The following is a 16,928-nucleotide window of genomic DNA, read 5'->3' on the forward strand; positions in this document are numbered from 1 at the left end:
AATCAGCTGAGAGGCCGGCGTTTCCCAACATGCTCTGGGTCCGTCTAGGTCTTTCAATCGGTGAAAAGCAACTGCGCCGCCTGCGTCTCAGAACTGCGGCCGCCTTGATCTCGTGAGATTATTGTTGCCCAGGTGTGCATGACATCAAAACAAGTCGGGATCAAGTCGGACACAAATCCAACCGGCATGCAACGGGCGGCGATCGCTGGTGATCCATTCTGCACAGACCTGGCTCATCTTGAACGAGCCTATTATCACCAATGCGTCCTGTGTAGACAAAGACAGATCTCAAAAGTGTGATTTAGTTTTTGCAAATTAGAACAAAAGATAGTTATTATCCCACTCCAACTGTGTGATCACAACCTCTGGGTTGAGTATTCATTTCAATTTTATTCGTATTGTCAAATCTTAAATGTTTGTGTCATATGTCTCAAGACACTTTACAGACAGAATAGGTCTAATTTACAAAGCCCCAACGGTAACAGAAGTAATAGTCACAAAAAAATAATGGAACAGTGACTACAAATGGTGGTCGTAGTAGTTCATTCCATAACAGGCCAATGCAGGGAGTTACAGGGTGTAGCGTGGCATAGTAGAGCAGAGGTGGCATAGGGTTCGGCAGGACGCAGCAGGACACTGCAGGGCATCGCCGAGTGTAGCAGGGTGTAGCAGGGAGTGCAGCAGGACCACGGCGATAGCTACAACCAAGACCTTGTTGCCATCCTAATCCAAGGGAACATGCTGGACAAAAAGAAAACATGGATGCACACAAATGGAAAGGGAGAGGAGTGAGCACCTCAGTGTGTCAAAGGAAGGAAGGAAGGAAGGAAGGAAAGTAAATCCCCCGGCAGTCTAGAACTATGACAGAATAACTAAGAGAGACAGTTTAAGGAAAGGTGCCTTGTCAGGCCAGAACTCTCCCCAGCCGGATCAGGCTTTACTGGCCTGCCTCTCTCTACTTTTATGATATTATTGATTATATGGTAGATGAATCTGACGACTATGAAGAGAAGTAGGTGGGCCCGGCTAGGCAGATGCTACTCCTCACTTCCTAACAATAAGCTTTACCAAAGAGGAGAGTTTTCAGGTTATTCTTAAATGTGGTTAAGAAACCCAAACTGGGAGTTGGTTCCACAGAAGAGGAGCCTGATAGCTGAAGGCTCTGGCTCCCAACCTGCTTTTAGAGACTCTAGGAACCATAAGTAGCTCTGTATTCTGGGACCGTAGTGCTCTAGTGGGACAATTAGGCACTAAGAGCTTTTCTAGATATGTTGATCCTAGACCATTTACAGATTTGTAGTTTTTTTTTAGATGGGCGTTAAAGCATATATCCTGATCAAAAATAACTTCTAGATTTCTGACAGTAGTGCTGGTGGCCAGGGCAATACCATCCAAAGTAGCTATGAATATAATGAATTATAATTATAATGAATATAATTAATGATAATGAAGTTCAGAGGTGTTTAGGGCCAAGCACAATAACTTGAAAATTGTAGGTCATCTAGGAGTTCAGATATCTTCAATGCATGCTTGAAGTTTTGTTGGGCTTGATTGACAAGTATAATTGGGTGTCATCCGCATAACAGTAAAAGTTAATTGATTGTTTCCTACTTATACTGCAGAGGGGAAACATTTATAAGGTGAATATAATTGGTCCAAGCACTGAGCTTTGTGGAATGCCATGGCTAACTTTAGCAAAATTGTGATTTATCATTAACAAATAGGACTTAAACCAACTTAGTGTAATTCTTTTAATGCCAACTGAATGTTCCAGTTTCTGTAACAGGATGGTATGATCAATAGTGTATAATGCAGCAGTAAGATCTAATAAGACAAGTATGGAGTATGTATGAAGTCCTTTGTCAGCAGCAGTTAGAAGGTTGTTAGTAATTTTCACCAGTGCTGTCTCTGTGCTATGATGCTTTCTAAATCCTGACTGAAAGTCCACAATTAAACTATTGCTATGTAGAAAATCACATAACTGATTAGTGACTATTTTCTCAAGGATCTTGGAAAGAAAGGGAAGGTTAGATATAGATCTATAGTTTGCAAAGACCTCAGGGTCGAGGGTGGGTTTTTCCAGAAGAGGTTTTATCACAGCTACTTCAAATGACTGTGGTATATACTACATACAGCTGTTAAGTGGATAGGTTAAAGTTTGCTACATAGTGAGTCTTTTATGCAGTTATATATTTTACTGCAATGAGCTAAAATCCTTTTGACTCTGTCTCTTTAACTTCCTATTTTAACGTGAAGGCTGATTTCCATGTGATAACAACCTCCGGGTCAAACATCCATACAGCTGTTAAGTGGATAGGTTAATGTTTGGGACCTGGTGAATCGTTTATTCTGTTTATTTCATTTCCACGCTCATTTGCTCACAGTGCAAACTCACTGGAACAAATGTCTTTTAATCCCTTTGCTCTTATGAACTTCAATGTGTAGAACTTTGGTGTATTGTCTGTGTAGTGTACGTTTATACTGATATGGGCCTGTGTGTCTGAAAACAAAGTTGAATTGCTTCTACATTGGACGTTTTGTCCCTCTAACGCCGCAGGGCTTTATGTAGCCGGTTTAGCCAGTTATATGGGATTTCAGCAGAACAGGAAAATCAAGGGAGAACTTGCCCAGGCCTCAGTGTTTGTGTTCCTTAAGGCGACAACAGCTCTAACCGGTTTTCCGGGGTGGAGAGATGAGAGAGAGGAGGGTGTGGGCCATTTTTCCCTCACCTTATTCTCCTCTCTTTCTCTTTATTGTCGCGCTTTCTTTCCCTCTGGCTCTGTACCACTCCGTCCATCTCTGAAGTGTGAGCGAGTGAGCAGCTCAAGGAGTCCTCAGCTGTATGAGGTGAGTTATTATTGATTAAGCCCCGGGTTGTTGCCTGAGGGCTGGCATAGGTGGGCAGAGTAGGTGTAGTCATGTGTGGTGTGGCTGGGAGTGAGGACAAGAAAATGGCTTTATCAGGCCTTTCATGGTCGTTATTCAGCTTTTGTTGTGTGTGTGTGTGTGTGTGTGTGTGTGGTGTGTGTGTGTGTGTGTGTGTGTGGTGTGTGTGTGTGTGTGGTATAGGTTACCAACACACACACACACACACACATATATATATAATATTAAATATTATATATTATTATATAACATATATATATATACACAATACAGCATTAGTTTATATGATAAATATAAAGCTGATTTTAAAAATAAGATTGGCATTCATTACACATACGCAACATGTAATTTAAAAAAACTCACTTTTACATGTGTCATTAAATTGAGGAAATTAGAGACAGTGGGTGTGGTTGTGTGGGTGTGGGTGTGGGTGTTTGAGGTACGCACTTTTGAAGAAAGTGTGGTATGTGTGTGTGTGGGTATGTGTTTTTGAGGTTACCACACTTTTGAAGAAAGTGTGGTAACATATATATACAATACAGCATTAAGTTTATATGAAAAATGCAAAGCTGAGTTAATAATAAGATTGGCATTAATTACACATATGCCGCATGTAATATAACCAACTTTTATATATGCTCTATATTGGGACATCAGGACAATGCTGTGTGTGTTTGTGTGTGTGTGTGTGTGTGTGTGTGTGTGTGTGTGTGTGTGTGTGTGTGTGTGTGGTGTGTGGTGTGTGTGTATGGTGTGTGGGTGTGTGTGTGCGTGTGCGTGTGTCACATTTAAAATAAATGACTTCTCAGCGTCACTCTCCCAATTGCTATTCCAGCGCCAATATTTGTCAGACAGCTGACAAGCTCTGCGACAATAGCTTTTTTTTTGTCGTTAACCCTGACAGCTCCATTTGTTCCAAACAGCATCAGCTGACACTGTGTGACAGCACTGAGTGAAATCTGAACACAAAACCTTCTTCTCGGTTTCGATCATACAACAAACCTCCCAGTGGATGGGTGGTGCTGCAGCAGTAAGACATACAGGCCGATTGTTATCCACACAGCCTGTATCTGAATAGGTGTGTGGCATCCATGGCTGCATATTTCCACACAATGTGTCAATGCTTCTGTTAAAAGCAATCAACAAAAAACAATAGATTTGAAGGATGAATATACTGGAAATTCAAAGTAACTACACAGCAGCAAACGTTAGACACAGTGACGTGTGTGTGTGTGTGTGGGTATGTGTGTGTGTGTGTGTGTGTGTGTGTGTGTGTGTGTGTGTGTGTGTGTGTGTGTGTGTGTGGTGTGTGTCTGTGTGTGTGTGTGTGTGCAAAAGACAGGTCTTTTCTTGCCCTGCTGAGGTGATCTGAACAGTCACTTGCCCGACGTATCCTGACATGTTGAGAGAACCACATTCACAATAATCAAAATGATAAATAGCATTCAATGTGTGTATTTGTGCTTATAGGTGATCAAGTGAGGGAAGGAAGGAAGACAGGAAGGAAGGAAGGAGTAAGTGAGTGAGTGAGTGAGTGAGTGAGTGAGTGAGTGAGTGAGTGAGTGAATGAGAGTGAAAAAGACGTCACCTGTTTGCATTGAGACCTTCACTCAACGCATGATCTTATTATTTTATGATCTAATTATACTATAAGAAGTGTGTGTAAGTGCGTGTGTGTAAGAAGCGATGCAGGGTTTTACAGTGACACATGCACACGCTGTAAAAGCTGTGTTTCATGCAAGCTGCTCACTTGCGTCCCACATCTTGCAGGACCGGTCCAGCTAGTTTTCATTCATCCTCGATATAACAATCAAATTTGCTCCCACATTTGTGTAACTGGGACGGCTTATATGAGTGCACCGCTGCACTTCCTCAACACAACACAGTCCTCAGGCTATAACGCCCAAACGCTTGATGACTCTGACTGATTTGCTATATTCACACTCCATAAGTACTTTTAATACTGTATTAGTGTAGGCTTGCTAGCTACCAAACATTGGAGGCAACCTGCCACAAACTTTATTGCATTGCATTATTACATTATAGTATCATTTTGTACAAGCAAAACATAGTTTAAGCAGAATATCAGCTTCTGGCCCCTTTTTCTCCCCAGTTGTCATCCTGCATCACTCTGTCCCATCTGTGCTGTCTGACTGACTGAGGGCACTGAGGTCAATTACTTTTTTTTTTCAGCTATGGCAAGTGATCAGTGTCAAGGTGCAATTCCACCATCTTGGCCAAGTTGGCTGATCTGCTAGGTTTTAAGGAAACCTATTGACAGAAAAATGGGTTCTGATATTTGCAAGATCTTACATCACCTCATTTAGGGCTACAGTATGTTCTTCATAGTTATGAAGAAAACCTTTTTCATTCATTATTTGAATTATTGCGTCAGAAAAAAAGACATTATGCGTCCCCTGATAAAGAACGTAGGCCTAACCCAGAAGACCCTGGTCCATTTTAACCCCTGGATTTAGGGTGTGTTGAAATTATTAATGTCATGTCAGGTCAAGTCATCTTTATACATTGAAAAGGAAATTTCAGTTTAAAAGCATTCTATGCAATTTCATTCAAAAAATATGGAAACACATGTTCTGTTTCTCTTCAGACTAAGGTAATCAGAGATCACCAAAGCAATGGAGTGCTTCAACAACGTACTCCTCAAACTGCGGGAGATCCACGAGCGAGAAGTGGAGGGTGAGTGGAAATCATGTAGACAACAGCCATTGGTAACAGAAACTAAAGAGAGATAGAGAAGTTGGAATGCAGCTGGAACAAAGCATTATCTCAAATCATTTACAAGAATTACATCCAGGTGTGCTGTGTTTTTTTTCACTCCCAGGTTGGCAGGGGAAAATCCAAGAGCTGTCCAACAAAAAGGGCTGGTGAGTGGATTCTTTACCTGATGTCTCTCCATGATCATGTTTAGACAACGCTGACAAGATATCCAAGCAAGGGCGTATCTTTAGGTTTAACATTGGAGGGGGTTCGGGATCTCCACTTTTGAGCAAAATGGAAATCTTTGCTGTCAAACACATCATTTTCTGCATTCTGGTGAATTTTTCTGCAACACATTGTGCCTTTTTTGCATCAAATTATGGTTTTGCACTAGCCAGTTTTTATTATTTGGGTTAACCCAAATAACGGCTATGTATTCAAGTTTAGCTACATGCCAGTTCAGCCACCGTGGGTGCCCTGCTACGTCTTTGTGGACCAGGCAGACGTGCTGGTCCTGCACCTGGCCCTGTTTTCCCCGTTGTCATGTTTAGCTCGCAAAGGGAGCTCATGTTGCAACAAGTCATTCAGTCTGCTACTGAGTCACAAAATCTTTCGTTTTTTCAAAGAACTGGTGAAAAAAAAAAAAAGAATTGTCAAAGGGGTGGGATTATTTTTAGATTCTTGATACAACGCAGTTGATACAAGAAAGTCTTTGAGTCCATTTTAAATGCAGTGGAAACCCAATTTACACAGTCACATTAAACACAATACATGCTTATAACACATTACATCACATTACACAAGCAGTACACCAAGTACAACTCATGTATAGCTGCAAAATTACAGCTGACGCAATTAAACAAAAAGCAAAGAAAAAAATCACAACTCCAAATTAATCTTTATCTAAATAGGTGATGATTAAAAGCTGATGTAACTGACTCACTACAAAGAGTTCACATTTGATACTTAAGTTTTTTGAAGACAATATTCTTTAAGTGAGTGTTTTGTTATTTAATATTATAGTTCCATTCACACATTGCTCTGTTTGGGACTGAACGTTGAATTGATTTGGTTTTTGCTTTAGGTAGAATAAGAATCAGGCAGAAAAGGCTACTAAATTTGTAATATGTAAAAACTTAATGCTTTTGCTTGTAATAAGTTTAAAAAAACAATGTGTGTGCATCATGTGTATGCGTGTGTGTGTGTGTGTGTGTGTGTGTGTGTGTGTGTGCGTGTGTCTATACATGCATGTAAATAGTGATACAAAGCGCATGGAGGAACTGTTCACCAAAAACCAGCAGATGAAAGAACAGCAGCGAGTACTCATCGAGAACATCAAGACACTGGAAAACAGGTACACATGTTACATTTAGTTTACAACATGTGAACTAGTGATCATACCAGTCCAAGTGGCTGCAAAGCCCCTGAGTGTATCAAACGGAGAAATGTGTGTGGCTGCGAATGAACTTTTAATTTGATGGTAATAATGGTAAAACAAACACCTATTGGAATGGTATCCACAGTATAAGGTCAATAGCACAGCAATAGGTAGCTAAGATCACTACCACAAACTACTAGTCATACTGGAGCAAGTAAGGCATGTGTGGCATAAACTGAGTATATTTAATTCACCCATTTTCAAAATGTTTCAATATCAGAAATTTTTTTTTTTTCATCCAAATTATCAAAAACACAACATGGATGGTTTCATACAGCACAAGTAAACAAGTAAAATAAATGATCAGTTCACTACTTTCATTGAATTTGAGTGTTTTATTCAATTTTATAGCATTTGGAAAATAAATGTATAGAAAGGACGTTGAAAAACGTAACAAAAATGTCATAAAAGCTTTAAAAACATTTGAAGAAAATGGAAAAAATAAAACTGCGGTAAATAAATCGACAGAAACATTGGAGAAAGTGATAAAAATGTCAACAAAAACACCAGGTAAAGTAAAAAGAAACGAAAAAAAAGAAGCAAACGTGTTGCAAAAGACAACCTAAACGTAACAAAAAACGTTTTACATTTTAAATTTTGACCCAGAAAAACAAAAAGTTGCTTGATCGATGGGAAGACAACACAAGGGCTAAGCAATGGGGCAATTAAATAACCAATTCACATGTAATTTCTCAAAGGTACTGTAGAATGTGTTATTTCTTCTCTTAAAAGTAAGCAGTTTCCCTTTAATGGATTATTAAATGTGTGTTTAATGTGAACATTATGTATCTGATGTAGGCTGAGGGCGGGGCTGTGTGACAGATGTACAGTAACTCAGGAGGTGGCCAAGAGAAGACAGATGGAATTTGAAGCCTCGCAGATACAAAGCCTCCAGCACATCTCTCTACTGGGTATTCTGTTTATGTCTGTATGTCAAATCAGTAAAACCAACCTTCTATCCATTCCTCATCCATTCTTCATCCATAACTTGTCTCTTATTTGTCACATAAGTCTTGCATCAGTACCAAAACTTTGTCTTTTTCCATTTAACTCTTCTTTGCCTTGTGGCAACCCTTCCATCCATGGGTTTACTTTCCCCAAAAAAACACATTTTAGAGGCGACTGTGTTGTGCTCTGATCCTGACTTGTGGTCTGTGTTTTAGCGGGGGAGATGACCAACATGAAAAAGGAGAACAAGAGACTTAGAGATGAGCTCAGGAATTTAAGAGCAGCACTCGAGTGAGTATGTGTTGTTGTATTAGAAAGTTAGAATCAACTTCATCTGATAAGAAACCTTTATGAATAATGAATACAACATGTTTGCATATGTATACAGAGGTGGCAAAAGTATTCACGTCTCGTGCGCAAGTAAAAGTACAGATACTCGTGTTAAAAAATACTCTGGTAAAAGGAGAAGTACTGATTTACCTTCTCCACTCAAGTAAAAGTAACAAAGTACAGGCTTGGAAATGTACTTAAAGTATAAAAGTAAAAGTAGCCTTACGTTTGAGAAAAAGAACTGACAGCTAGTAAATCTTTGAAAATGGAGTGCTAATAACAATAAATGTAACGTGTCAGGCTCACAATGTTTTCTTTATTTTCAATCATGTTACTGTCCATACAACTATACCAACGGAAGCCGCACTGATTTGCCACCAAATCTGTCAAGTCGTCTTGTAGCGGTGCGGAAGTTCAACGTATAGTCCCATCCAATTAGATTGAATTCATATGATGAATTCATAATAACGCTAACTCCACTGAAATGATTTTAAACTAAAGTAACGATCCAATTTTGTAAAATGTAAGGAGTAGAAAGTACAGATATTTGTGTTAAAAATGTAAGGAGTAAAACTAAAAAGTCGGCACAAAATAAATAGTAAAGTAAAGTAAAAATATCTGAATAATCTACTTGAGTACAGTAACATAGTAATTGTACTTCGTTACTTCCCATCTCTGCATATATATCAACACATTTTGCCTGTACGAAAAACATCATATTAAGCATTCAAAGAGAAGCTCCTAGACAACTCTTAGGAGATATCTCACACAGCGACTGTGACATTCTGTTTGTGTAGCAGAGCTCACAGTGACCACTCGTCCAATAGGAGCAACACCCCAGACGTCAAACCAACCAGCCCCCCTGAATATTCCCCCTCCTCTGGACCTGAAGCCCTCCTCGCCATGGGGACCAGCAGGGCCGGTAACCAGCCAGCAGGTGTCAATGTTGCATTGAAAACTGAGGCCAACCAAAGAACTGAAGGTGAGGATGAGGAAGAGCTGGGAGGAGAAAAGGTGTTAGTTTGTTTGTTGATTATCATTCTCGCCTCCTCCATATTTAATTTCTGTTTCTGATCCAACAGAAAATGTACACAGACAATTGAGAGGGATGAACGGAAGCCAATTTGTAAGTTTCTAAATCAACTAACTCTCAAAAGCATACACTGTAACAAATTTAACACAGTAGTGTTACTGTGAAATAGTAAAATAACTGTAGATTTCACAGCCGTTATTTACAGTGTACCCATTAAAATGCAGTTTTTTAACCATTTCTCTTTTGCATGCGCATGTCGGCGAAATAATGTAACACATCTCTCATACCTGTCCTTTACAAGTTAAGCTGTGGCCAGAAAGCTGTTAGCTTAGCTTAGCATAACAAGTCGAAACAGGGGGGAACAAAGACCCAGTCCACCTACTGGCACGTCTCAAGCTTACTTATTAACATGTTATATCTTGTTTTTGTTAAATCATGAGGTGTAAAGACCTCAACACTAGCTAACACTAACCGAATGCTGTCAAGTAGTAAGTGTAACATATCCATGGTAACTGAATATGTACTTACATTTTTTGTTTCTTTGTTCCTTCTCCACTTTCAAAGGAGTCATACAAGCCTCTTTCCTGGAAGACGGAACAAAATGTAACCTGTGTTATGGAGAGAAGGTGAGACAAAGGGACATAGGACTTTGTGAGAGTATGGAAGTGTGGGACAGTGAATTGACAAGTCAGTGATTGGGTGTGTCAAGATATATTTAAAAAAAAATGTTTTGGGAACTCAAATAAGAAGAATCAGAAGCCACTACTCAGCTTCAATCGCTCATAGTAAACATTTACGAATCTTTTTGTATTCCACTATTACACTACTTGTTACTGAAAAGAAATAATTTTTATTATTACAAAGTAATACAATACTGCCCAACGCTGGGGCCCTAATGACCTGCACGGCCATTTTAACCTCTCCTATCCTATCTGCCTGGCTTCTGTTTCACATAACTTAGAGCTCAGAGTGTTGAGGAACTGGACCAGCGATCCTCTATCCCTCCTCAAGCTCTTCTCAAGAACTTTTATTCCTCAACGGGTGGAGAAGGGACCCCCACTAGACATGTGGTCCATGCTCCTGTCCCCTGCCGTCCTCAACCAACCAGGATCAGCCCTGCTACTGTCCCCTGGCCCTTTTCTGAATCCTCTGACTTGGTTACTCCAGCTGCTCCAGCGACCAGTCCGGTGGTGCAACCTTCTTCCAAACCGTACCTGCCACGCTCTCCCAACCTGATCCCAACTAGCCAACATAGCAGCTCTAGAAGTCAGGTCTCTGCATCTCCCTGGCACAAGCAGAGTACCCCTCAACCCCCCGCCAAAGAGCCAACTGTGGTGTTCAGGTTGAGAAGTCTGTCAGACCGAGATGTAGAGTGTCAAACTAAGCCCCAGGAGAAAAAGGACATCCCACCATTGAAGACCGAGAGGGTCTCTGGAGATCTTAAAGAGGCGTTTGATGGGCCTCTGGACCTATCGGATCATGGAAAGTCCAAATCCAGCCATACGCCAACAGATAATTCACCCTTAGCCTTACAAACTGGAGAGAGAGTACGGAGCTTCCCTGACAAGGACGGGAAGGAAAATCCACTCGGACCAGTATCGTCACTGTCTCCTGTCGTCCCTCCCTCATGCCCCTCTGTCCCACCAGTCAATCAACAAGAGGAAGGGTCTGCCAGTGACCGTAACCACAAGGTAAATGTTTTGGCAAGACGATTAAAAGACATGGGGGTGATGGTACAGAGGGGACAAACAGGGTTCACGGTATGATAGCCTTGAATTGATTGACCTATCTTTACAGCGCTGCGTGTGCATTTCTTCAAACCAATCACAATTGTCTTGGGTTGGTTAAGTTCAGGACGCAGCGAGGTCGGCTGTGCATAATGGTTTGCAAAATTTTGTCCACAGCAATCCCCCCCCCCATTGGCCCAAAAACATCCCAGTTAGACAGTAAATGCAGGATACGCCGGATACATGGTTAAACGTCATTTCCTCTTACCAGTGTATCACCGTGTGTACTTTGTCCTAACCAATCTTCTCATGTTGGTCCCCAAACGTCCCAGGTAGATAGTTTATACATATTCTTCGTAAATCTTTACAATCATTCCCCTAAAAGAACCAAGCAGGCCTGCCTTGTTGCATGATCCAAACTTTCTTCGAAACTTACCATTTTCAGCGTGTAACGTTAGCTTGTTAGCTCAGAGGTTCAAGTTCTTGTTCCGAGTTTAACGTAAACACAAAGAAAGCGTAAAAGTGAGGGACAACTGACAGGACATCCGGTGGAACTGGCGACGCCGGAACTACCCAGTAAATTAACCGTTGACCAATCCAGACTAATATGATATGATGGTCCTGTCACAGCAGGTGATCAAAGATTGGGAGCAGAAAAAGGAGGAAAATGGGAAGACAGACCAAAACGGGAACGGAAAGAAGGTTCCTGTCCTTACTATATCATTACGCCCAGGTGAAGAGCTCAGATTTATATGTGTCTGTGTGTGTGCATCCATATACACCTACTGTGCACAGGTGAATAATACTTACCGGGGTCATGTTTCTGTAACAGTAGTGGCGCTGGAGACTCTGAATTCTGCTCTACAGAAATCCTTACTATCACATGGCAAGGTACGGTAATTCAAGCCACCAAAGCAGATTCAGTTGAGGCTTTGTAAGCATGTGCGAATATGAGCTGTTTCTAGTTTGTTTTCACTTGCTTCCTCTGCTTCATCACAGTCATCGTTGTCAGCAGCTGAGCCGAGAAGCAGCTCAGATGAGCAGGACGAGGACGAGAGTGTGTCAGGACAAGAAAACAGCCAGGGCTGCAAGAGAAAGAGGGCGTCTGTGGAGACAGAAACCGACAGAGACTCGGAAACAGACCGTACGCATCAGCTCACATTTCAAGTCCTTTTGTGTCTTTCTTGCTTTCTTTCTGTCCGTCTTGGGTGCGGTCTTCCAGTCAAATCCCATTTTGAAAGCTTTATGAAACAAAGTGTTTTTTCCCTAATTGGTCCAGATTCATTTCACTTAACATACTTTTATATTTAAGAGATTGTTCAGCATCCCTTAAATATCATACATACATATTCCACTTAATATAAATAAAAAAGAAATAGGGAGGTGCCTGAAAACCTTGATAAGATGCCTCTCATCATCCAAAGTCTGTTGTCAACTTGAACCTAATGCACAGTATTTTAATCCACACAAACAACTCTGTCTTGATGATGTGCACACTTGCAAGTCACATCACTACCATCCCACATAAACAAAATACACCATTTGTATATTGAAAGTAAACTGAGGGGTATCGATGTTCTGAACTAACTTATGTCAAGAAAGAAAAGAAGCTCATTTCCCAAAAGTGCCCAACTGTTCTATTAGAGTTCTTAAACTGTCTTTGCACTGAAGCCAAAATCCTGTGTTCGAATCAGATGAACACCAATGGACAGCCGAGACACACATGTGTCTATCATGCCTCTCCAGCTAACCCATTGTGTTCAGATTTCGTTAACGCCTACACAATACAGTTACATGAGCTATTGAAATTAGCTGGAGACATGGATGAACCCTAACCTTCATGGTTAAGGTGGTGATGGCGCAGTGGATATGACACATACCTTTGGTGTGAGAGACATGGGTTTGATTCCCACTGCAATACATCAGCCAATGTGTCCCTGAGCAAGACACTTAACCTCTAGTTGTGTAACCTCTGACAATTGTAAGTCGCTTTGGATTAAAGCGTCAGCTAAATGACAAGCGTAAACGTAATTTGCTCTTACCATGCAACATGTGTATTTTGTCAATAGTAAATCCCTGCCAATATGTCCCAAAATCTTCCAGTTAGATAGCAAAGGCTGTAAATCGATTCCTTGTAAATCTTTAAAATCCTTCTCCAAAGGAACCAAGCAGGCCTGCCTTGTTGCACAATCCAAATGTTCTTCAAAACTTGCCATTTTCAGAGTTGCTAGCTTGAAGGTTGTTTCCTGATAACAAGCAGCTTTCCGAGGCGAGGGACATCCAGCGATTATCCAGTGAATCAACTTTTGTTGATCCAGACTGGTAGACTAGCTGGAGTTACCGCTGTCAGCCGAGCCCAACACATCTCTCTCCATAAGGCAAAACGATAGACGGTCATGCAATACTTTTTTGTAACTCTTCATAAAAGGAATTCACAAAAACCATCACATCTTTGATTAATAGTTGATGGTTAAGTCCTTGTGAAGGATGGCTCAGGACACATTAGTGTTTACATCGCAAAAGATGTGTGAGGAAATGCGGCCCAGACCAACTTGGCAAGGGTTCTCAGTGATTGGATCACAATGCGTCTTGGTGGTCATTTATCGTTGTCCACTTGTGATCCAATGGCCCAAGACCAGGTGTAAGCAGGGATCTGCTCTCTGACATCTGCTCAGCTAACAACTTACTTCAGTTTGGTCTTTATTTATACATGTGAAAATGTAACCATCATGAAAAATAGCCCTCCCACTGTTTCTCCCTCACCAAAATGAAGTGTTCTCTTTTTTTCCTCACAGACATCCAGCAGGAGAAGAAGATCCAGATCACTTTGAGAACTGAGGGGAAGAGCCCCGGCTAAAGATGTCACATTGTGATCTCATGTAAACCTGCATCAACTGACTGTTTTTGCCCACTTGGGGGACAACGCAACTCTTACATAGTACGTTGGGTTTGATCTTTAAGTTGATTAGCAAACAGCGTAGTATTTACACCAGCAAACATGGAGCAACCTTTATTCATTTGCATTAGGAGTTGTGTTTCTGGCAACTTGAAGAATGTAAGTCCAATATTTACTCTCGTATTAGCTCTGTTTTGCTTTCCACCAACTCTCTGAGGGAAATGCCTGGCTCTGTTGGTGCTGGGCATGTAGCGTGGGGTTTAAGACCTTTTTATTGTTGAAAACCGCTGCCTGCTGTAACTGAAAATAAAACTGATAAGAGTGCTAAGCCGAAACTGTAAAGTTCTGGGCCATAAAATCAAAACAATGACTTAAAACAGTGGTTCTCAAACTTTTTTTGACTAGCATACCCCCTTTGAAATATAACTTTTTTGGCCAAGGACCCCTGCCCAGCTCAAAAATATTTTTGGGAGAGATAAAAAACCTGCCTACACAGAACTGCACTGTACATTGTAACTGAAAACACTTAAATGCTACATTTCAAATATTATATATTTCCTTGTTTTAGAAATATTATTTTATTTACCGATATTTTTTTAATTAAAATATACATACTATATATATATACAAGAAAGACACCAATTAAATAAGACAGCTATCCCAGTAATCCCATAGAGGTGACAAGTATTGCAACCAAGCTAAGCTGCAGCTTTATTCTTTTAGGAAACTATTTGGGTAGTCAACCTTCAAACTGTAAAAATTTCCGATAAATAAAATAGCTGTGACTTTGCAATAAATGTGTTTTGGCCACTCAGAGGCAGCAGAAATTTGCACCAGTTTAATGTTGATGGGGCAAACGCACACACGTACACACGTACTGGGGAGAGCAGCATCTAGGCGGGGTTTATCGAGTAGTATGTAAGGGGGAAATATGTAGGGACCCAGGGGGTAGGGAGGTTGGTCTGGGGGGTGTAAGGGTCAAAACACAGGACTTTCACCCAGGAGAGCGTCCTTATTGTTGCGTGTCAGGGAAGCTGCTTTCTTCTTTAACCGGCCCGTTATTCCCACGTGTCACAGAACCGTAAGCCCACCCACGACCTTTTCTTTAACCCAACCATCCTGTTCCTGCATGTCACGGAACCGTAAGCCCACCCACGACCTTTTCCTTGACCTAACAGCATCAAAAGGGACGCCGATAGTCGAGACCAAGCGCGTGTTAAATGACGCTCAAGGAGACAACCATGCGCGTGTTACACGACGCTAAAGGTCTTCTTTAGCGTCATAGAACAACAACAAAGGCACCTGACCAAGCGTCCGTATTTTACAAGATGGGAGTGAGAATTTGTGTGTGACAAAAGCACACGGCAGCCGTCACGGTAGCGATATGCTACCTATTTTAACCTTTTCACATGTTTATGTTATGTTAATGTTTGAATCATCTGTGAGCCTATTCCTCAAATTGTTAATGTGAATCTTATGACGGTCTAGTGTGATAGATTCATTCATTTTGGCTGTATAGAGCCTTCAGTACGGCCTAGTCACCTGAGCCACCCCTGCTTTGTAGTATTGGAATGTTCCAATGTGAGGGGTGGGCTTCAGGCCTATATAGACAGGCAGTGGCTTTTGCTCGAGACGGAGAGAACATGAGGAACACCTGAGACAGCAAGGCGTAACTCCGTTGGATGCCCTCCGCAATGACTTACTTTAAGGTCAAAGGGAAACAGTGGTTTTGTTTTCTGTAATCATCTTAACTCTCCGGTCAGTTTACTTTTTATTTTGTGAAAGTGTTTTCTTTTTGCTGTCCATAATTAAGTTTATTTTTGTAACACTATTTTGCCGTATTGCCCTTACTTGAGGTGAACAATAAATACCCCATCTTTGCAACATCATCTCAGACTCACCTCGTGTGTTTTCACCTGCTCACGACTACTTTCTACATCTACCCACAACAGTGTGAGAATTGTCTCTTCACACATTCAGCAGACAGAGCAACATTAGGATTGATTTGGAGTTGTGTTTGGGTCCACCCAGTCTATATCCGGGTGACCATATTTTGATTTCCATAAAAGAGGACACTGGGCCGCCCTCAAAACACAAATTCAGACAAGCTTCTCAGAGGTTAATGAACATGCTTTATTATGCCTCAATGGTATAAAAATAACTTGTGTAATAAAATAAAAATATGTAACAACCTGTAACAAAATGATAGCTCTTTTCAGATAAACAAATATTAAATAATGTAAACATTACCTATTCTGTGTCAGCTTCAATATCCAGCTCCAACTAAATATCTCTTAAAACCTTTTCAATGTAATAAGATAAGGTTTTTGGTGTCCATGTGAGCTATGAGATCTCCAGCACCTTTATTAGACACTGAAACATACGTGCTAGCTTTGCACACGGTGCACTCCGCCTCCCACTTGTTCCGACCGGGACGGAACGTGGAAAGTTTTATTTGCAGTTAAACTGTGAAGCTGCACTTAAGCTTTAAATTTTCTGTGCAATGCTGCTCCGCTGTCTGATCTGCTCCCTGTTTGTGCTCCGCTGTCTGATCTGCTCCCTGTTTGTGCTCTGCTCCCTGTATGTGCTCTGCTCCCTGTATGTGCTCTGCTGTCTGATCTGCTCTGCTGTCTGATCTGCTCCCTGTATGTGCTCTGCTGTCTGATCTGCTCTGCTGTCTGATCTGCTCCCTTATGTGCTCCGTTGTCTGATCTGTTCCCTGTAGTGCTCTGTTGTCTGATCTGCTCTGCTGTCTGATATGCTGCCTTATGTGCTCCATTGTCTGATCTGTTCCCTGTGTGGGCTCCCTGTCTGATTTGCTCCCTCTATGTGCTCCCTGTCTGATCTGCTCCCTGTAGGTGCTCCATTGTCTGATCTGCTCCCTGTAAGTGATTGTTGCAGGCAGCCTCTTGAGAATTATGTCACACAACAAAGTACCGTAGTATTGTGTGC

At 41.3% G+C, this 16,928-nt stretch overlaps 1 protein-coding gene across 5 annotated transcripts; it reads left to right on the plus strand.

The window, feature by feature from the left end:
* Positions 1 to 2,679: 2,679 nt before the first annotated feature.
* rbbp8l (retinoblastoma binding protein 8-like) lies at positions 2,680 to 16,019 on the plus strand. 5 transcript variants are annotated; one of them, XM_032522039.1, is made up of 15 exons: positions 2,681 to 2,847; positions 4,357 to 4,400; positions 5,495 to 5,583; positions 5,729 to 5,771; positions 6,863 to 6,958; positions 7,841 to 7,953; positions 8,206 to 8,281; positions 9,118 to 9,302; positions 9,403 to 9,446; positions 9,918 to 9,979; positions 10,315 to 11,044; positions 11,711 to 11,813; positions 11,913 to 11,971; positions 12,080 to 12,224; positions 13,876 to 16,018. In XM_032522039.1, exons 3-15 carry the CDS (start codon positions 5,523 to 5,525, stop codon positions 13,935 to 13,937), a joined length of 1,779 nt encoding a protein of 592 aa, XP_032377930.1. In that variant the 5' UTR covers positions 2,681 to 2,847; positions 4,357 to 4,400; positions 5,495 to 5,522; the 3' UTR covers positions 13,938 to 16,018. The 5 variants fall into 5 exon arrangements, with proteins under 5 accessions (XP_032377933.1, XP_032377934.1, XP_032377930.1 ...); XM_032522042.1 differs by lacking the exon at positions 4,357 to 4,400 and having other exon boundaries at positions 2,680 to 2,847; positions 11,714 to 11,813; positions 13,876 to 16,019; XM_032522043.1 differs by lacking the exon at positions 4,357 to 4,400 and having other exon boundaries at positions 2,680 to 2,847; positions 9,121 to 9,302; positions 13,876 to 16,019.
* Positions 16,020 to 16,928: the final 909 nt, after the last annotated feature.

Source organism: Etheostoma spectabile, chromosome 7, assembly GCF_008692095.1.
Source record: "Etheostoma spectabile isolate EspeVRDwgs_2016 chromosome 7, UIUC_Espe_1.0, whole genome shotgun sequence".
Classification (NCBI taxonomy): Eukaryota; Metazoa; Chordata; class Actinopteri; order Perciformes; family Percidae; genus Etheostoma; species Etheostoma spectabile.

Bases quoted from the DNA above. Each gene is read 5' to 3' on its own strand.
- rbbp8l (XM_032522039.1), top strand. From the start codon at position 5,523: ATGGAGTGCTTCAACAACGTACTCCTCAAACTGCGGGAGATCCACGAG. The intron at 7,954-8,205 runs GTATTCTGTTTA...TCTGTGTTTTAG, and splicing joins CCAGCACATCTCTCTACTGG to CGGGGGAGATGACCAACATG. The intron at 12,225-13,875 runs GTACGCATCAGC...TTTTCCTCACAG, and splicing joins CAGAGACTCGGAAACAGACC to ACATCCAGCAGGAGAAGAAG.